General features: G+C 35.1%; 2 protein-coding genes and 1 pseudogene across 3 annotated transcripts; 1 reads left to right on the forward strand and 2 right to left on the reverse strand.

The window, feature by feature from the left end:
- On the reverse strand, positions 1-1630 carry LOC147070203 (uncharacterized; annotated as a pseudogene).
- Positions 1631-4293: 2663 nt separating this feature from the next.
- yellow-k (L-dopachrome tautomerase yellow-k) lies at positions 4294-8660 on the forward strand. 2 transcript variants are annotated; one of them, XM_085949483.1, is made up of 3 exons: positions 4294-5122; positions 6412-6551; positions 8234-8660. In XM_085949483.1, the coding sequence occupies exons 1-3, from the start codon at positions 4409-4411 to the stop codon at positions 8478-8480; spliced, it is 1101 nt and encodes a 366-aa protein (XP_085805609.1). In that variant the 5' UTR covers positions 4294-4408; the 3' UTR covers positions 8481-8660. The 2 variants fall into 2 exon arrangements, with proteins under 2 accessions (XP_085805609.1, XP_085805610.1); XM_085949484.1 differs by lacking the exon at positions 4294-5122 and having other exon boundaries at positions 5927-6551.
- Positions 8661-12994: 4334 nt separating this feature from the next.
- On the reverse strand, positions 12995-20333 carry LOC147070205 (major royal jelly protein 1-like). The gene is made up of 6 exons (XM_085949921.1): positions 20325-20333; positions 19111-19346; positions 17132-17285; positions 16793-16989; positions 13898-14139; positions 12995-13281 (listed from the first exon to the last, which is right to left on the reverse strand). The coding sequence occupies exons 1-6, from the start codon at positions 20331-20333 to the stop codon at positions 12995-12997; spliced, it is 1125 nt and encodes a 374-aa protein (XP_085806047.1).
- Positions 20334-23097: the final 2764 nt, after the last annotated feature.

Consider the following 23097-nt stretch of genomic DNA (forward strand, 5'->3'; position numbering starts at 1 on the left):
TCAGATGAGGCCCAAATGAATGGAGTCAACAGGCATATAAGTGTGTCCAGGTTCAAGGTATGTTATGCTGATATTTACAATATTTTTTGCTGTTCTTAAAAACCAAATGATACAGGCCAACATGTGGTGATTTTTATTCTGCTCGAGGCATGAATCACAGTACAGCGACACCGTGATCACTGAACCCCTTTCATCCACTATATTCAAATAGTCATTTAAAATTGTACAAATTTCATTGGCTCCCCTATGCCCATCCTGTTCCCCCCATAAAAAACAATAACCATTTCTGGTCGCACTTTCATAGAAAGTTTCATTAAAGACAGTATTTTCGTAAATAATAAAGTAACATGTTGTTTCCATGGGGTGTGTTTAAGACTTTTTGGAGATCAAAACACATAAAAAAATGGATTTTCCTTGGCTAAATCTTGTTCCTTTCAGTGTATAGATTTGGAAAACTCGGTTTCAGATTAGTCAGGGCTCGAAATGGACCGGAACGCACCGGAGCGCTATTCCGGTTCGTGAAATATGTAAAGTTATCGTTCCGTCTCACGGACAAAATAATTTGACCGTCTGAGCTAGATATGCCATAGATATAACAAAAAATCTAGCACACTTATGTTTATAAACACACATAAAATTTGATAGCCTTATTAATATCCTTAGAAAATTTTCGAGTGCTCCGGTTCGTAAACTTTTCAATTTCGAGCGCTGAGATTAGTGCCTTTTGTAGAAATCATTTTCTACATTTGTCATATTCTCTTCAGCAATATTCTTTAGTTTTTCACATGTATTATATTTGTCTTTTTTTGGATGGTGGATACCTAAATTGTACTTTGTACGAAATACATCTTTGAACACTTTCTCAGAACATGTTATAAAATTGCGTATCTTACATTCGTCTTTGTATAACCTGTAAACAAATTATGTATTCTTCAATTCTGCATTTAAATATTTTCGTGTTATACTTGCTCTACAGTAGGCGAAGAAACTGCTGGTAATTTTTGTATAAACATTTCAATGTCGTGCAAAACATCTAAAGATGTTTTGTTTTTTGGAGTGTGTTTTCCACGACTATACCGTTTGGCTGTATGAAGTTCTGTTTTGTTTTGAATTGTGTAGAAAACCTTATTTTGGGATATATTAAGGCTATACTTCAGCTGTGGCACGGTCTAAAACAATCGTGACGACGCAACGCGAAGATTGTGCAAACGACGCGTGCAGAAAAAAACATAATTTGTCATAAAAATTCAACATGCGTCCATTTAATGTTATGTGCATTGGTCTATTAGTAATAATAATAATATATTCATTGACATGTTTTCTTCTTCAAGTAAATGGTAACGTTTTTTAGTCATCTTTACACGATTTAAGAATTAATTCCCCCGACGCCATCACAAAACAAATTGACGTGTTCACAGCTCGACTATCGCTCTCCGATTGGCAGCGAGTCCGACATTTCGTCGCACCTACAGTTGAAAATTATTTGCCTATTCACTGAAGTATGCTCTTAAGAGTATTTAATAAAAAATTCTGGCAAACTTTTCGGGTAGCGTTATTAACAGGAACAAAATATTCTCTTTTTATACACCTTATACTTTTAATACACCTCCGATCACTTGACAAACCGCATGTGGCAAATAAACTTTCCGAATGAGCGAACAGGGCAAATAGTGTAACCAACATAGAATAGTGGCTTACATCAATTGTCTTATGAGAAAAAGTCTTTGCAGTGGGTTACACTATTCAGTTACATCAAGTGGCCGGGTCATAATTTTTAAACCTAAAACCAATGTAAAATGATGTTTCCCTTCCAAAAAGTGGTCAATTATTTTTTTTAATTTACAACATTTGGCCGGGACCTGCTCTGTCGTCTTGAAAAGATTCAATAATTAACTCATTTTCGTATAATTTGAGGGTTACATCAATTGGCCAAAACACCGTCGTTATAATGCTTTTTTAGAAAAGATAAAAAAAATAGATGTACTTAAAAAATATGGCTGCATCAATAATGTAATTAGCACATATGTGCATAAATATTATCAGATATATTTATGGATCCAAACGAATTTATTTATTTTAGAAATTACTTTATTCTATAGAATTTCTTTAATTTTAAATGGTCTGGCCAGTTTTATTATCAACATCAAAAGGTATATTGTGAAATAAAAATAATCATACTTTTCTTGCCAGTTTTTATTAGTTTTTTTTATAATTTATATTTGAACAAAACAACAATAACCTGATTCCACAGAAAGGGATATTTTTATAATAATTGAAACAAAGAAATATCCAAACTCTGTGTACATAACGTGTGTATTGACTGAATTAGTTGGCAGATAAACTAAGTTGATTACCAGAATTGGCGATATGAAAATTATATGGTACAACTTGAAATTCTGTACAAATTATAGAGCACAACTTAATATTCTGTACCTAACTGGTACGACGGATACTGGGTGTGCGGTGAGTATGACTTTAGGAGCAACAAAGAGGCGACGTTGGACCTGGCTCGGCCACGTGCTGCGGATGCCCAAAGAGAACCTCAACCTGGCTTGCCTGTTCTTCAAGCGGACCGGATTCCTTCGTCCTTGAAGGCCGCTAAATACTATCTATAGAGTGTATACGGCGGAGCTACGGGATGCTTGTTTGACCTGGAACGAAGCAAGAAGACTGGCGAGCGAAATGGATTCTTGGAGGCGCCGCGTGGTGTCCATATGCTCCAATTACGGGGCGGATATGGCCGAAGAAGAAGAAGTTGTCTAATACAGGGGCAGTATGTGTACAGTAGAACACCGATTTTACATTCAGAGGGCTATTCTAAATAGTTAACACGGTAACACGTTTCCGTTATTTTTATTGCTCCAAAATAACACAAATATCACTCAGAGCAATTTCATAAACAAGGCAGTTATCTACAATAATAATTGTTAAAACACGGCACTGTGTCTTAGTTGATTCTAATGGAATGCATTTGAAATCAAACAACATTTGACAGCTAACGCAGAATATGGATGGCCGGATTAAAAAATATCACGGCTGACAGTTAACTCCCCGGGTTAATTAACTACCTGAATACGACATAAGTACCATATTTATCACTTTGTTTTATTGATTTTGGGGTTAAGTGATGTTAGAATTGGAATCTGATTTGTGTGAAAATAAATGTATAAAACCAGGAATTATTGTACTAAAGCAGGGTTTCCCAAACTATGTTCCGCGGAACACCAGTGTTCCGCCGAACATGAATAGGTGTCCCGCGACCATTTGGAAAGGTTTTATACACTGCAACACATTTAAAGATCTTCTACTAAGTAGAAGTAAAATAAGTAAAACTAAAATAATTAAAGAATCTACTTCATATTGAAAGGCGAGTGATGATCAATCTCCACTGATGTTTATGACGTCAAGTATCTAGATAGGTCATGGCTCCCACAAGGGGGGGGGGGTGACAGGCATCTAGCCTGGGAGCCTGGGCTTACGGGGGCCCGGCGTGAGAGATCGACCAGCCAAGTGAGATAAACACACATCACAAAGATGCACTAATGGTAAAAAACGCTGTTTCACTTCAAACATACTAACATTTAATAATATGCGGTTTTCCCATACTTACAATTTCTGATTATTGTCGATATTTGACATGTCCATAATTGTGCATATCAACATAAAAGTGGGTGTATTAAAAATACAAAAAATCGCTAAAAATACCCTTAATTTTATCTCAAACACCATTTGGAATATGCAACTGTAGATCGTCACATTGCCTTTAACCTTAGCAATAAGTAGAGGGTCCGCCAAAGATCCTAGCCTGGGGGCTCGCTTCGGGATGTGGGAGCCATGATCTAGGTACAGATGGAGGACCATCTTTTCTCACACCGTGCGCATGAAAAAGATGGGGTATATTGTTTTTAACTGACCGGCTGATAAGTCTTGTCAGTTTAACGACAGTTGCCAAAATTGGCAGAACGGTTAGCTGCGTTAATAAATAACCTACAAAATAAACTAAGTGTTCCGTTAAAATTTCCGGGTTTGCGAAGTGTTCCATTGCAGAAAAAATTAGGGAAACCCTGTACTAAAGAACTGTTTACAGAACTGCAGAAACATTATACAAACGTGTATTCCGGGCGTGCGAAATCGGAGTTTCACTGTATTATTATAATGTAGTACATCTCATAATAACCTACATAATACAGTATTTCAACAGATGTTGTTTTATTATTAATCTTGTACGAAATTATATATTTCAAAATAATAATATGGGGTAAATTAATGTTGATTCAGCTCTGAAACATTTTGTAACACATTGACTTTTTAGATTGACACATATTTTGTATAATGTCAGCTAAAAAATGATTTTATTGAATGAAATAAAATTAAAATATCAATTAGTGTTAATTTGTAATTCATCAAAATGGTCAATTCTAAATTTGTTTTATTCTTAGCATTTTTTGCAGCGTGCAAAGCTTGGGACTTGTCACACATTGGAATAAAAGATTTTTCTCTTCTACATGTATCAGTGTTCAGAAATCATGCATATTTATCGATTCGGGTATCAAATCAGTGTAAAAATAACAGTGCGTACTCACTTGTGGAAACCACCTGGCCAGACGGAGAAATTTACGCCAAAGGTAGACCATATCCATCAAGAGAATGGCACCGGCCCGGAGACTGTGAAACTCTTCAAAACGTTATCTACACAGATGTGGATTTGCTAGGACGAATTTGGATTCTCGATAATGGCAACAAAGACTTTGATTGTCCTGCAAAACTAATTGTATTCAATATATTCTCGAATCAAATTATACACACATTCAAATTATACAATAATTCAATTAATGTTGCCAGTGTAAAAATAGATCCTACTACACTACATTGGGGTCAAAAAGCCTATGTGGGGGTTTCAAATGGGAATATCATGTATATTTGTTCAACGCGTAATGATCATTGCACTCATGTAATATTATCTGAGGAAAAACAGAAAAACGTCATTAAAAATAGTTTGACAAGTACAGAAAATATTGCAGTATCTAAATTTGACAATAATATATTTATAACTTCACCAAACAGTTTGTCTATGTTCGCTGTAACCTTAGACACAATACGAAAATATGAACATAAACAAAGTGTAAGTAAAATTTTTTATTTTAAGAATTCTGTTATTAATGTGAAAATATCTTTTTAGATAACATCCATAAAAAGATGTTTCCAGAACAATCCTTCTCTTTCAAAGACCCCCGGATAATAACGTGTCCGGAAACTTGTACATATGCAGTTTGCCGTATCATACTTCACCGTGAAATGTTGTATCGGAAGTATATGGCCGTATATTAAATACTGTCCAACCTCTTTTGGTCGCATAGTACTGACATAAAATTCATGTGTAAATAAAACAGGGTTCTTGAATACTTCTTATACTTAGTATTGTATTCTTATCTTGTGTTATTCTTAGTATACGGTCATCTCTTTCCGATAAGAAAGCATACGGCGAACTGTGCCACGGTGAAATGTTTTACGTACAACTTACATGTAACCAGATAATAAACCCCTGTTTAAAAAACTTTACACCATATGAAGCGCCTAGTTTCAAATCCTCCTAAACCAGTTATTGAAAAATTTTGGGTTTGATATTTATTTAGATGAATATATTTGTTACCTTTATGATGTCCAAAGATTGAACTATAAAAAACACCAAAAACCGTCAATAAACGGTTGGGTGTGCTTTTCAAATACCCCTGAAATGGATAAGCCAAAATACTCTTTAGAATATAGGAATAAAATAATAAATACATAAAGTTTACAGATCCTGAACCGTGCCACGGACGAGTTAACTCGCCAAAGCATGTATGTCGCGTCAGGCCACGGATGAGTTAACTCGCGGGTTCTTGTAAACGTCATAACTTCTGAATAAACATTCTGTATATATTTTCTAAACAATATTCATCATTTTAGTGTGAAAATATTCACAATAAACTCGATAAACATGTTGTATTGGTAAGTTTTCATAAATATTTATCATTCTGTTTCTATTTCATATTTTTTAAGGGATTTATTTTATTCCGAAAATAGCTGGCCTAGTAGTAGTAAAAATTGGCTGGCAGTGATAGATATGAATGTGTTTTTCTCATTTTTCTCAAAACTACCTAAAATCGTTTTAGGGGGTTTTGAAACTAGGCGCTTCATATTATACAGATTCGGCACCATAAAATTACCATCTTTTTCCCAGTCTACAATATCACATTAATTGATCTATTCTCCAAAGAATTGAAAATATAATAAAAAATATATCTTGAATTAATCTTTTTTTGCATCATTTAATATATCCTTAAAATACCGCATTACTTATTGGATGGGATAAGTATGTAATACTATTATTGTTTACTATTTCATAATTTTAAATATTGTTTTGTGTTACAGAAACAAAATGGTCACATAGAAATGACTGCGAAGTTCTTGGGAGAAAAACTGGGTCCTTCACATGGTCTGCTGGTAGATTCCGCACGTGGCTTATTCTATTATCTGACTCGAGATTTCGCTATCGTGCGATGGGACACAAGGTGCCTCAATAATTCAGAAGATATTTCTATCATCTATCTTAGTTCAGACGTAGTTGTCTCAAACTACTTTGCCTATAATACAATATATTATTTAAACAAAAGAAACCTAGTCTTGTTTAAACTTTATTTTTATATCCTACTCAATGCCGATGCAAAAGTTTTATACTGTTGTTTGATAATTCTTTAATTCCTGCATCTTACTGCAAAGCTTTGCAGTTTATACAATAATAAACTGATATAGAGTTATGTGGTATTGTCATACATATAGTAATTAAACAGATGGAGTGTTTATATACAGAAATGCTACGAAATAGTTGCCCATGAAATTTAAACTGGTTCGAGAGTTTTTTCATAGTGGTCGATTCCTTACACTACTAAGCGAATCAATACAATCGACATACTAAAACTTACTTAATTTTTAATCGACCTATATTCTGTGCTTGGGTACCAACTGCTTAACAAATTAAAATATGCAGATTTCTTCCTGTGGGGATAAAATGTTTGTTATATATGGCATCTATCTCCGACAGTATTTAGATCACATTTATTGTATCGCCTTGTCTCATTTAGTGCCTCGCCTCTTTCTTGTTTCCTGTTCAATCTATCAAACCTTACTTATAATATGGAACAAACAGTGTAAATCAATATAACCCTTTCGGAGGCAAATTGCAATAATGTTATACATACTGAGATCCCCGGGGTTCCAGCGGCTAGCTCAGGTGTCCATCGAACCCCGGATTCACAAAAGAAAAGTACGATATATTTGAGGGTGGAATTAAATAAAACCACGTCTGTCTCGTGTAACTTGGTAATCCTTATATTTTACACTTTCTTTACATGTTTAGGTTTTGCAATTAGTTACGCAGGTCCGTATATGTCGGAAAGGGGACGCTTACTTATTTATTTCTTTTTTTTAAGCTTCGCGTACCGACGCCGTCCAGCAAAAACGACTCTCGTGATTGGCCAAATTTTATCGCATGATCTTTGATTCGGCGAATCACGAGCCTGACCCTGGCGCCGGCGCGCGAGGATTTCACGCACAATGCGCGGCAAAATTTATTATATTTAAATACTTATATTTAGTCTTAAAATTATCGCTTTCATCCATCATCATTTATACTTTTTAAATTAAATTAAATTTATCTTAATTACACCTCCGCCCAATATGCGATTTTCACACACCGGACGAAGGCCTTTACATATGAATAAAAAATACTTACGTGGTTGAGCAAGGAATCAGATTAGATGTTTTATGAAGCCGTTTCTAGAGGTCAGGGTTACGTTTCGACTTAAGCTACTAAATGATTATTTTACACCGGGAGAAGCCCGCCTGTAACAGGGGTGTATCAATACCCATGTCACATAATTTATTTAAGATATTACAGATTGGCTTAGTTGGTAGAGTGGCTGTCTTTGTGTAAATATGAAGATGTGGGTCACGGGTTCAAACCCTCGGCTGGTCAAAAAATGCATGCTGTTTTTTCGATGTTTATTTGATCCAATACAAAGACCCAATGGGTTGGGCATATGGCACTCAACTATTCCACGTAAAAAAGTCTGTTAATATAATCTCCACTCGAAAGAGACTCAAATTAAAGACAAATAACTTTTCATGTTGTATTTAGAATTGATAAACTGTAACAAAGTTAACTTTGATTAATATGTGATTATCTTGGTTTTAGGAAACCGTTGAAGGCCGAGAGTCATGACGTTCTAGCCCAGTCTTACCAACTGTTGCCGAATGTCACAGACTTGTTATGTGATTCACACGGAAGTGTGTGGGCAGTGACCAATCCGACGTATACATCACAACGGCGGCCATATTTGAAGACTAACAAGAAGAAAAACAAAAGCAATTCAATTATGAAAGAACAAAACAGCACACCTTCATGCTTAAAAATTGTTGATCATGCTTATTTACTAGTTTAAATTTCCACAGTTTTTTACTTTTATACATTTTTAAATAATTAAGGGTGCTGAAGATCGCTCGATTCAAGTGCTTATGTGATCAACTTGACTTCAAAGTTTAATATGCAATTATAAAATCATCATTCTGTAAATGTTGTTCTCAACTCTTTTAAGAAAACAAATTAAAATTATTTATATTTATTTGTGTTTTTACTGTTTGAAGGAGGACAATTCAAGTCAATATAATAGCAACATTTTATATACCATATCCATGGGATATAATTTAATAGCGCCTGTACACGTGCATGGATTTACTGACACCAATAGTGTATAATAAACTGAACTATCGCGATAATAACTGTTTACATGTAAAAGTGCTGACTGTCTCGCCAATCTCATTCTTCAAGCGTAAGCGAGATGCTATCACCGGCCTTCTGCGCGCTTTGAAGCGGAGATGGCAGGCCGTGATAACGTCAAGGTCAAAGCGGGGGTGGGGGACAGAAACGCACGGGGTATTTGGTCAAGGCTGGTTTATTTCATCGTATTGCAGGGTAGTCGTTACAGATACGATACAGGTTATTGTCGTCGTTGGCGGTCGGTTGGTAATTGGCGGGCTGCAACGTGGTGTCGCGGCTGGGCTGCTGATTGATTGCTTGGCATCCGAGGCGAGTCAGTGCTTGCGGCGTGGCGATCTGCCGATGTCAGATGTGGTCTTTTTGGCGGGCTGTCCGGAATGCTGGCTTGGCTTCGCGTCCGAGGCGAGCGAAGGCGAGAAGAGATTTTGCGGTCGATGCTGTTGGTTCGGCGGTTGATGTAAGAGCAGTGTTGCCATATTTTTCTATGCTGATTATAGTACAAAGGCGTAAAAAATATAGTATTTCTGAAAAACATATAGTACAGGAACATTTCTCGTCTTGAATCCTTTAAAATTATAGTATTTTGGTATATTTGGCGTAAAATTATAGTATTTTACATTTTTCGCGAAATCAAAATTATAGTATTGTACTATAATTATAGTACGGTTGGCATCACTGTGTAAGAGAGAGCTTTTTGCGCGCGTTCAACTGACAGGCGGCGTCATGTTCATCCGTCGGTCGGGAACCTCTCTGTTTTACCGACGGATTGACTAGTGGCGGCGCGAGCGGCCGTTTTTGATAGACCGCGTCTGTTTTGGCGGGAGTTTGACGAATTTGAATTTCAAGGAGACGGGTTCCGCTCGGCCGAGGGTTGCGATCACCGCGAAGAGTGGACATAGGCTGTGGTATTTTGGGAAATATGATGGTTCGGTCCGCCCTTTGAGGTAGTTTCCTGTGGGAGATTTCCATCTGGTATCAATGCGTTATCGTTGTATAGTGCTATTTGACTGGTTATGAAAATTGGTAAATGTCAAAAATGCCCTGCGTGGTGTAGTTCATTTTTTTTCCGGCTGATTTCTCACAAGTTCCAACTGTCACGTGAAAATTCAGAAGCTGCTGAGCTTTTTTGATCCATGCATGCAATCTTGCAACTTGCACGATAATATAACGTTTATAATATGTGTTTATTTTTCATGTTATGGCCGCGATAATATATTATACTATTAGCAGTAAACCATGCACGTGTAAACAGGGTATAACGTTATGAACCTTATAACTTTTCATATAAAATAGTTACGTGTTTGAAACATGTATCACGCATAAATAGGTATGTGGTGATATGAAATTAGATTATGTCACTTGTAATAATCATAATCTCAATTCATATTATTTATTTAGATTGGTACCTAATAAATCATGGTGCCCTATTTTACTAGTTACTTGGCGTAGTGAAGATTGTAAAATAAAATATTATAACATTGTTATGTTGTACGTTATCAGTTATTGAGATACCTCAAGATATGTCCAGATATCCGTGACGAAGGGTGGAGGTAGGCTGTAGAGATATGAGAAAAATAGTCAGCGACATCCAGTGGGGGTAGGCAGATTGAGCGTCGCTTGGGAACGGCGGTTACTCGAATGGCGGCAAATCGAGGAAAATCATTTTGAATATAATATAGAAATAGCTATCTAAACGTAGTAATAACGAAAATATCTTTCCATTAAAAAATTCAGCTCACTGGTTTTTTCGGGTTCGCGATATCTAGTTTACTTTCGTTGCTCTTCGACGTCCTTGGTGACCAGAAATGACACGTGCAGATTTGCGAATAATTAGTCTGATATTTTGTTAGTACCTAATGTATCCATACAACACATTTCTTAGATATTGGACTCATGAAAGGATGATAAAAATAATGTATAAAAAGTAAGGCGGCATTTTGGTGCTGCCTAGGGGCGGCATTTTATCTACGGACGTCACTGAAAATAGTGCATGCTAACCTGGGTTAGTCATACTATTTTTTTTCATTGAATTAAGAATACAAATTGCAGTCTGTGTCGGTAAGTTTTTAAAATTCAATAATTATACAATGCCCCAACCAAATCATTTCTCCACAGCCGACCTCCACTTTTCACCATTGCTAGATATATGAGGGTAAAAGGAAAGGTAAAACAGGTTATTTTTCTTTAAAACTTCAGGGACCCTTCTTTACTCAAAATAGTACAATTTGCCAAAAGCCTTGAGCATTATTTTTGTATTATATTTAACTATAAGAATATTATAAATGATTTGCTCGAAGCATATTTGATTCAATCTCATTTCCTCATTGTCCTGCTGTTATCATTTGTTTTTGTATATTCAAATCCACGGCATGTTTCTTTGTGATGTTCTATCAATTATTGTAATCGCTCTGCAATTGGCTATGAAAATAATCTCTCCGCTCATATGCACCCCCGCAACTAAACCGCCACAAGTCCAAAATTACGTGTTTTGAGTTAATTACTACGTTTCACTGTCTATCGTTCATAGTATATGTACCAAAAATTTCATATCTCTAAGTCATCAAATTCAAGTCAAATATTCATTCAATATCTAAATATATTTAAAAAAACACAGTACAAAAATGCGAAAGGTAAAAACTTCAAAACTGAAAGCTCAAAGCTCTGTTTGACGTTTTTTGGATTGTGGCAGTTTAGTTGCGAGGGTGCGATATGCTGCTTTTAGAACAAATGTGAATGGTAATAATTAATGAAAAATGAAAAAAATGGGAGTATGCATAAATAATTTAGTTTATTGATTTAATAGACAAGTTTAGTCTAGTTAATAAATAGTATCATAAATGTCATGGCATGGTAAAATCAACAAGGGAAAAGGTGCACCACAGCTATAACTCAATAAATTAAATACATTACAGTGTAACACATTTAGGAAGAATACTAGAGGACGCGCTCTCCCAGACGCCATAATTCTTCTTAAATGTCATGTTAAATAGCCAGGCGCAATACAAATTTTCTTGAAGCAAACCACAGTAATACTAAATATATGAATCATCATTGCACGCCTGCACTGTGATGTGCAATTTTCCCACATTATTTAATTCAACAAACAGTTTTCGAGACATCCAGCCATTTGGTTTGTTTATAGATTTCAAATGGCTTTCACAGTTCTGATATTTTAAAAATGACAGATTGTTTTGTTGCAAATTGTAATGTATGCGATCCATTTTAGTGGGCATGTGCGAACTCGAGTTGATTTATTATTTTAATGTTACACTGTCAATTCTTGTTGGAATTACTCTAAACAACAACGAGACATAATTTAATAACAGTTGGGACCAGTTTCGTCCACTTCAATAGGACATTCTCAACCTATTATCAGTTGAGAATATCTTATTGAATTGGATATTGTCCTATTGTCCGATTGTTGTTAAATTAGTATTACACCTTGTTTATATGTGCTTGGATTTATTGCTGACAGTATGTAGTACAAGTTGCATGATTGCATGTATAGATTAAAAAGTTTGGCAGCTTCTGAATTTTCACGCGATAGTTGTAACTTGTGCAATATCTGTACCAGCGCAGTAGAACGATAGTAGCGAACCTGCCGGAAAAAATACTTACTACATTTTGCATTTTGACGTTTACCAATTTTCAAAACCTATCAAATAGTACCATACAATGGCAACAATGTGTCTCGCTTACGTTTGAAGAATGAGATGGGCAGACAGTCAGCACTTTTCCGTTTAAACGGTTATTATCGTGATAGTTAAATTTACACACTATTGGTGCCAGTAAATCCATGCAAGTATACAGGCGCTATTATAGCGCCTTTTCACGTGCATGGATTTATTTGCAGCAAGAGTGAGTATTTTAAACTATCATGACTGTTTGACATAACTGTTTACACATAGTTTACACATAAAGTGCTGACTGTCTCTCCAATCTCATTCTTCAAAAGTAAGCGAGACACGATGTTGTCATTTTATGGTACTATTTGACAGGTTGTAAAAATCGGTTAACCTCAAAATCAGTCAAATGTCGCATGAAAATTGTCGAACGAGAAATAGATGTTAGCCACTTGCTCAACCTACACTCACTAAACTGTCTTTCTTAAAAATCCCCATCGATATGTACATTTATTGATCCATGACTGAAATGTATCCATTCGCTGGATAATACCACTCATTTCTGTAAATCATGAAGCTGCTGGAAAGTCCCGCATCCACACGAATTATCAATATAATCTTTGAAAGTGGATTCTAGTACTTTGAGGCCTTTCCAATGGTCTACAATGACTGCCGTTGGAAGGAAACAGTCTTCACTTTTGTAAATTGCATGTAAGGATTCCGGATCGAACGTCTTCAGTGTGTCCCAGCTGAATATCTCCGGTTCGTTATTGTATCGGAAGTAGATCGTCGATTGTCCATCCGTGCCTAAAAATACCATTGGTGCCACTTTTGCTCCAATATCTGAAAAGAATTAAAATAATTTTAATTAATATATCAACGGTGTATTTCATGAGGATCAAATGACGCTTGTTCAAGATGTATATGCTACTGGTACTTCTGTATGGCTTTGGGACGTGGCATCTTACCAAGGGCCAAAGGTCTCGTCTTTTGAGCTTTTAGAATCAATGTTTCCGCCAAATTTTAGAGATACACTGGTACGACCGCTTTAGAAACATTCGAGTTTATCAGTAGACACGTCAGTCCTCAGTAATGGATATAATCACAAAGAGGCACTTGCACATGTGTTCTGGATGCAACGAGAGAGTATAACACCACAAAAACTACTACAAAAGGTACTACAAAAACAATGTAGACACTGCTGGTCGGCATAGTGGGAGGTGCAGGATGAGGTAATGGACTGAGGTTAGTGGTCCAATTCTTATTATATGCTCTGATCCTGGAGCATGATAGAATGAAATAAGTAGGTAACTAATTAATATATTTAATATGTTAATGTTAGCCATTCGGATTACTTATACGTAGGCTAGCAATTATGATTTGATTAAATTAAATGAAAGAATGACATTAAAGTTAAAGTTGACCAAACCACAACTGTCAACATGTTATCATTAGGTACCTGTTATTTTTCCTTGTGCTTTTCCCTTCGTCAAATACTGTGTCTTGATTGAAAAGATATGGGGAGAGTTGAGGTAGGTAAGGTAGAGAACTGTGTTTCCGGCTTTGTGGGTGAGGGCCATGTATAGCACATCGTTTGGCTTGACAGTTGGAGCCACAGCTTTTGGCAACAGGACTCGGAATCCGCTAGCATGAGTCACGTCATACACTAAAATTGAGCAGGACGGAGCATCACTTATGTATCTGTAATATAAATTTTAATTTAATACTAGCAGATGGTAGTTCTAGAACAAACAGACACCTACAAACACCAGCTCAAGTTATACACGCTAGTGCCAGAATTAATATTAGCATTAAGGCATCGAGCATGACGATAAGATGAGAAAAAGAATGACACCAAATTGTTTTTGCATTTGCAAATTGGTAACAAAAATCCATTTTTCTCACACACTCTTCAGTGGGAGGTCCCGATTTTACATACAACAGTGGCCGAAGGGTTGAGGTAGACTGTTAAGATCCGACATAAATACTGAGCACTAAACTTTGTTAATCAAACGCATTTGTTTTCATTGAATTAAAACTATAATGTGTAGATTGTGTTTGTTAGTTTTTAAAATTCAATTAAACCCTGCATAAATCTGCGGGCCCCCGTAATAGCAAATATGTGTCATTGATGGGTCAGACGATACCACACAGTACAAATGAATCCAAGACCCTTTCCATGCTTTTGGTCATGCACTAAATTTCCGAGCCATTCATTACAGCTGGTATTATATAAATTTATACAATGCCAAGTCATTAATTAGATGAATAATCACAAGAAAATCTAACGTATATTGTTACCGCCTAAACCATGACATCCTCAGAGGATCCAAGGCCATGAGGTCTGAATCATCATTGGGCGGATTCATGCAAACATGAACAGATCGACTGCGAGACTAATTTCTAGCCCGTAAGCTTAGATATATGAAAATTTTATAGTCACCCTTTAGAAACTTAGCCAACAAAGTCTAAACTAAATAAGTATTATTTCATAAATACGTAGGTATTAAGAACAATTACTTTCTCAGCATTAATAATTTTATCAGAAGCCTTGCCATTAAATTCATCCCTAGCATAAAAAAATCACTGGCTTAGCTTTATTAAAAAAGAACATCCATAAAGCACTTACCTAGGTACTTACCTATATTAAAGTCATGCATAATAATAATTAAATACCTATAAATCATTAATTTCAAACCATTCAATGTCTGATGTATTTAGTTTAAAATTATGTAGGTATACTAAAATTTTATTTATAAGAATATGTCTGTGTTCATTTTGTAGGTAAGATATTTCAAAATATGTACCTATCAAGCAAAGAAATGCAGTAGGTAATGATAATCCCAGCAAATGCACAGTTCATTTCAAAGCATGTACCTGGAAAAGGTCTGTTTCTGTGACCAGAAATTCTCAGAAATATGACACCCAATGTACCTACAAGCCAGGTACATAGGGTGTAAAGACTGTCCTTTTGTCATTTTTCAGTGATAGAATTGTGAATTATTTGTTGTGTATTATGATTACCTACTTTGATACTATAGATCTACCATCGTAAGTTGGCGGCCGGTCGAATTTGAAACTAAAATTGTCTATCGAGGATAAATTTGTTACAAATGCCATTTAATTTTACAACATGTTTGGATTGCATAATATTTGTACAGAAATCTACTACCAATAAAAAATTATAAATTACCATTTTTTTGTTAGTTATGGTAATATTCTCAATGTCATACTAGCGCCCTCCCTGAAACGCCAATTTATGATGGTAGATCTATACCCCAGCCCCTAAAAGATCATTCGGTTTTCGAACTCTCGAGCGTGACGTCAGCGCCGCGCACGCCAACGTCACTGCCATTTTAATTTATTTTTATAAATATTTTCTACGCTGTAACTTGACTGTAAATGTATTTCGAACAATAAAACGCCGTTTTCGCCAATAATTCCGCGTTGTCAATCAACATAAGCATGTCACCGAAAGAAGAAGCCAGCAGACGATCACCCTGACCTTACATCATCACGGGGGGTCCAGCGCTCATCCTACACCTCCCCCCCCCCTTTCGGAGGTGATAATATCATACATTGATAAAATGTAAAAACAGCCCGCAATCTTGTTTATGCCTCAATATTTCAATATTAACTTTTCTGTGGCTACCATTTTACCCTACTAGAAATAAAGTGAATGGATGCATTTATTTCCCCATTCAATGGGTATCACATCATGACTGAAAGTGAAATAGCAGATGAAGTCATGATCTTGGAAAATGAGAATGAAAGTGAAGGTATCGGGAAAGAAGAAACAACACGCCCAAAAACAAAGTTATCAGTGATCAGATCGCATCTCAACGATCTAATAACAATTATTGACTATTCGTCACTTAACGAAATTCAACTATATTACACGCATTTTCGTAATTTTAGATAAGTAGGTAGTTGATTATAAAAAAAACATCAGATTTCAAAAGTGATTTCAAATTTTTCTTGATTCTTTTGCAAAGCAGGGTTACCAATAGCAAACACGTGAACATCAAACATTAACATCACTCCACAATGGGTGTGTCTGGATATATCATCCGAAGACAAATAAACAGGATTTTGTTTGTGTTTTTATAGAACGGATTTTCAACTTTCACGGACACCCATATTAGTCCGTTATATCGAGGTTCTACTGTACTGTTAATATGGCTGTTCTAGAACTGTTTTTCAGTTATCTGCCACAGCCTACTTACCTTCCACAGGCACCCTTCGCCACTGATAGATACTAATATCAATTAGTTTAAAGCGGTGACTATGACAATGAGTGGAAGAAAATGCTCATCTTATGATGCTAAATAAAGTTATATTATGTTATACTTACAGATACACTTTTCCTTCATGGTCATAATCTGCAATGATGTGTTGCGGTCTTGAAGATTTGGAAACCAGTGCTGATAAATCTAAGGTCTTCTCAATTTTACCAGTGACTGTAGAAATGCACACCACTTTTGGTGCGCACATCACTTTTGGTTTAACCAAAGTGTTCACCATTCCTGTGTCCAACACCCATAAAAGACCCTGTAATGTGAACATATTTTTTTTTAACTTCCAAATTAAAATAGTCGCCGTGCAATGAATTTGAGAAGCTCAATTTTTCTTCAAAAGAAGTATATTGAAAACAATTCTTATAAAGAAATGAAATCGTAAATATAATAATTACCTGGCTGTCAAGATACATATCGACGGCGTTTTGAATAGCTTGGGCGTTTCCTTCCTCGTGAGAAGCCAGGTCAGGATATGGAGTGAAGGTTGGTTCTGCTAGCCTTTGTCTGATATCATAGGAAGCTAATGTTGCAGGATTCCCTTCTTTCAGCCTGTGAATGAATTAATTAATTGTATATACAACATTATTTATTTATTCACCTATAACAAAGATACCAGGAGATGTCATTGAGAGTTAAGGCTTTAGAGATGTGGTTGTACAGACGTATCCTCAAAATTCCGCAAACTGGCAAGGGTGAGAAATGTTGACATTCTCAAACAAATGGAAAATTACCAAGGAGTCAAGCATTTATCAGCGAAATCATTGAGTTGGATGAGGGAGGTCGTCAACAGTGTTGAAACTATTAGACTTTACATGATCGTCTGACCAAGTGAAAGACACTACAAGTCTCCAAATACCTTCAGCCATGCAGACGTCAAAATACAGGGATCACTGGATGGTCGTAACTAGGATATTGCAAGATCGCAGTTCGGTTTTGATTTTAGAAGTAGATCAGTGGGCAACACTGATCTATACAATATCTACATCATTGATTTCCAACCGGGTTCCGTGAGCGGTGTCAGCGGCTCCGTGACGATTCACAAAAGCTCGCTCCAAATTTTGAAGCTTGAAATGTGCACGGGTCTTTTTAAGCAGTTCCAATTTTTAAATAATTATTTTTATGTAAAATAATGATATGACAGACAGTGGCGGCCAGTGATTTTTTGGATTGTAATTTTTGAGGGTGCGCTGGAAACTTGCCTTATTGAAAAATGAAATCAATTCGGCGTTATTTTTGATTTGACAAAACGTTATTGACATTTGGGAAATTATCTGTATATTTTATATTTTTAATAAAACTTAGTTAATAATTTTAATAAAAGTTACTTAAATCTTTATTGGATTAGTTTTAAGAAACGATTGCATCTCTTATAGTAGATAAATACCTCTTACTTTTAACGTAAGCCATCTTATTCTATATAAGTACATTATCTTTAGCGATTTGTACACTGTATGAATAATGATTATTATGAAACTGCACTTTGTGAAATAATATTAAGATTTATTAGCTTAGCTGAAATGCGGTACGTACCAAAATTATTTTTATCTTCACTGATTTAATTGCAGTACACATAAATCAAAATATCTTACCGACATTGTATTATATTTCTTACACATTTTAAATTTAGAAAATAATGAATTCTATTGTATTTAGTTTAACAGGCATTTTACATACGAGATTGCTAAATATGATACTAAACATAATTTGAGCGTGAACAGTAAGTCGCAGTTTCTATAATAACAAACCATAATTCAAATCTGTAATTACTCTCTACTCAGAACAATATGATGTCATTTTACATGGTCGGCGCACGATATTCTGGAACTTACGCATGGCGTAAACGATTAGCACGGTTTAAGTTGTTTTATAATGGCTTTAGTTAATACTAAGCTTTGGGTTCATTTTAAGTAAACAAAATATATTGCCGGGGCGCTAACGATTTCAGTGAAGATGACGTATACGGTGCATAGTGCCTGTATTATCGCCAATTGGCAATATGAGCACATCGGTTTATGGTTTGCATTACAATAAGTGAGCGATAATATTAAAAACTTATGAAGAAAAAATATAATTTACGATGTTGAACTATGTTTCATAGCATTGCAAGCAGTGCAGTGCACTTGCATGATGTTAGACCAGCCGCCGCTGATGACAGATGTACAAAACAAATGAAAATAGTGTTGTCTCATTACACACTGAAAAAAATAGTGATGGCAATATTTTTGTTATTTTACATAAGGCACGTTTCTAAATTCTAGATCCAACATAAAGTAATAATTAACCAGAATTTAAATATTATTTCATACATCATGGATGAGTTTTCCAACTAGTAAAAAATATGAATACAAATTTGAATTATAGCAGAAGTTCTTACCTTGACATCATTACTATGACTGTATCATGTTTGTAGACTGCTTTTGTGGCAATCATGTTCTTCGTTGTGTATTGGCCTCCCTTAACATACATATTTTTGACAGACTCAGAGGGGAATGTCAAAGAACCGCCTTCCCAAACCAGCGGCTTGTTCAGTCCGGACAGGCGGGGAGGCAAAGGGCAGAATGTTGCCTCGCATAATCCGATTGCAATCGCCACCAAAGTGATTTGGCCGATCTGGTAAAATAATATAGATATTTGAGACTTCAATTATTGAAATGAGGTATCAATTTTTAACAATCGATAAGTCTACATACTATGGTCAAAATCTAATAAAAAAATATATGCATATTCCATATGTAATTTTACACAATATGTAATGATCTATAACTTCCAATACACATCAAAAAATGTATAAAACAACTGTAGACCCTCGTAGTCCAGTGCGTAAGGCGCTGGTTTTTAATCCGGGGGCTATATATTTATGTGATTTTCTCAAAGCTTGGGTGTTTGAGACGGTTTCCCTTCTATTACTAATTAAACTACTGTTTCAATACACTACTGTCATTGGGCCTCATGGTCTGTTATAGTATTAAATAGAATATAATTATTTTATATTTATAAACTGATATATAAAAATGATACAAATAACTGCCGAGAAGTCGAATTTTATTTTGCTTATAATTATTGAAATTAAAGACTGATCAATTACTAAAAATAGTTATTTTGTTCTTATTTGAATATACCAGTTGCGAAGGGTGGAGGTAGGCTCTTAAGATTCAATATAAATTGTGTACGCTAAACTTTGTCAGACAAACGTATTTAATTCTATTGAACTAAGGCTTACAAATTTCAGATAGTGTTGGTCAGTTTTTAAAATCCAATTAAACCCTGCGTAAACCAAGCCATTATAGTTAAAAGTCAAAAAAATTCATCTATCTATAAAATAGCTAAAATTATGCCATTAAATCGTACATAATTGTAGATATTTTATAGATAGAAGAATATTTTTTATCAATTTTGGTTTAGTTAGGCAGGGCAAAATGAATTTTCAAAAACTAACCAACACCATCTGAAATATTATGTATTCTTAATTCAACGAAAACAAATAATATGACTGAACAAGTGTGTACTATTTTTGTTGGATCACCCATAGCATATCTAAACTGTATGGTTTGGCTGCAGGTAGCGTTTAATTGAATTTTTAAAACTAACCGGCACCATCCGCAATTTATATTCTTAGTTCATTGAAAACGAATAATTGTAATGGACAATGTTTAGTGTGCACTATTTATGTTGGATCTTAACAGTATACCACCACTCCATCTCTCGGCACTGGAATATACAATATAGTAGGAACGTTAAAACCAACCAATTACGCTTGAAACGCTTAAATATTGTTTACCACAAATATTGAAAAATGATTGTTAAAATTCTTTGAAAATATTCGAAAATATATCTTTTTTTCTATCATGTTATTAAATAAAATTATTTAACCCTTAAACCAAACATCACTGCATTATTGCTAATTTATTGAACACTCTATCTAAAAAGGATCTAACTAGCTTGCTAAAAGTCCTTTAGTCATTAATTATTGAAAGTCCTTAAGAAATTCAATGTAACTTACCATGGACACAATATCGAATCTATACACCAATCCCTATTTCTATAATATTATTTTTAAAAAATACGTACCATTATAATATATTTAAATCACTGATCTGAAAGAAACAACTAGTAGAATAAACACTAAATGATTAAATGAAGTTAATTGAATTTAGGGAGCCTAGATAAAGGCCCTCAATAACGCAGACTCATCAACATAATCGTGACATTATTAAGAATTCATTTTAAATTCCCTGTCTGCATACCTACAATTTAATTGCTTCAAGAAATTATAAATACAGGGTGATAGTAAGTACTGGTCAACCATTTAGTAAAATATATGATTTCTGTATTGGCTGACCTTCTCCACAATGTCTCCGAATTCAAATTCTTTTAATTAAAGGAATTTCCCAGGTGTTTTGGTTCTTCCTTGTCCATTCTGACCTTACCGGATACTAGAGGTGGGAAAACTGGTTGATTTTGAAGACTAAGTATACTTACTACCAGTATAAAAAAATAATTAGTATCAAAACTTGTTCCTTCTAGTTTTTGGAATACTATATAGAGCGTTTGGCGTGCGTTTGCGACATAAGTCTCATACTCAACTGGAACTAAAACTTAACTCCATATTAGTATTTGAAATATCGGCTTCAATAGAATCGCTAAAAAATCACTGAGCTGGGCTTTTCGAAATGTCCCATTTATTATAAAATTTTAAACCCATTTTAAATTTATGAGTTGTTTTTATGTTATAATATTCTTGTTACATTAAATGAATAACAATGATTTTTTTTATTTTAAACTACAGTCACGCAGTCACCTCACCACATTCCCGAGGGAATATGCTGCTACAGAAAATTTATGACCTATTGTTCATACATAAGATGATGTCATACGCATGCATAGACTAATAAATTAAAATATAATTGTATTCAAGTACTATCTTGCTCGCGCGTATTTAATGTCAATAGTATTGAAACTCTACCAACTAGCGAGCGAGACTCGCGATGATATCATCACAAGTTTTTTGGAACAAGTTTATTGGGCCACACGTACTGAGTATGGGTAGTTTCATCCGATACTTGAGTACACAAACTGGTGACAGTATTTCCAACTCACCTCTACTGGATACCATTAGATTGAGGAATACAGCCTAAAAACTGTTTAATAATGACTTGAGATATGAGAACCCTTTACATACTTTAACTTTACTTTTGATAGCGCGTCGGCTTATAATGTCGTGCATCTCGAGTTTGAATCCCTGATCTGGCATCAATTTACATATGTATTTGGACCCTGAGTATGGACCTAATATGAATACGTGTATTAATTAAGGCGCTAAGTACCAAAAAAATAAAAGCTGACATTTTTATTGAAAAATGTTCTACATACCAACGCCAATAATGTCAACTATGGTCTAAGTGCCTCAAGCAAGTCAAAAAAATACAGCAAAATATTTAAATCTGGCGACGTTGTAAGTCAGTTGCCGTGTTTTATTTATAATGGTGTAAGTACCACTGCAGTGGTCAACGGCATTCAATATAAAATGGCTGACGATGGTGTGTTGACACTCGCGAGTTCTGTATTCCTAAAATTATGGAAGCTACCGAGATTGCTTCACACTGTGAAAACACATTTTTCAAAAGGTCTGCTTCATGCAATTTTACTGCAATGACTCAGTATTTTGTAACCACAGGCAATACTACTTTTTGGTACATAGAGCCTTAATTAATACACGTATTCATATGTTGACAAGTAGCTAAAATCCATTTCTCCTTAAAACAAAATTCTGTCAATACTACCTCCACCCTGTGGAGGGCAATAATGATCTACTTGGAATTGAACATGGTTTTAAAAAAAAGCTGCACGATCAATGTGGAAGAGGGAGGTTACCTACTTGATGGTCCGACCGAGTGAAGGATGCTACGGGCCTCGCAAAATATTCAGCTATGTGGGAAATAATGGATACTAGCAGAGCCAGCTGTCTCGCTTGGCGTCCTAACAACATGGTAGTAGATTGTAATATAGTTGTGAAGTAAATCTAAATATATATATGTGTATTGATAGTTTTCCCTTTGGAATGGACTTTCGCTCACGCTTTCGCCGCTACTGTAAAATTTGAAATAATAGTATAATTAGGATGTCAAAAAAACAATAAAAATATTGTAATAGCATTTTAAAAAAACATACACCATGTATGCTTGCGTGAGTCATTACAACCAAATATAAATAATATCGTAAAATTCTTATCACATTCCAAAAAAAAATAATAGCATTTTTGCATTAATGAATTCACACAAATTCAGCATAAAGTATCATGTTTCCATCAATCAGGAAGTAGGTTCTCACACGTAGGTTACCAGACATTTGACATGTTTTCGAA

This window comes from Rhyacophila brunnea, unplaced genomic scaffold, assembly GCF_057557595.1.
Source record: "Rhyacophila brunnea isolate RB1 unplaced genomic scaffold, BYU_Rbru_1.0 scaffold_22, whole genome shotgun sequence".
NCBI lineage: Eukaryota > Metazoa > Arthropoda > Insecta > Trichoptera > Rhyacophilidae > Rhyacophila > Rhyacophila brunnea.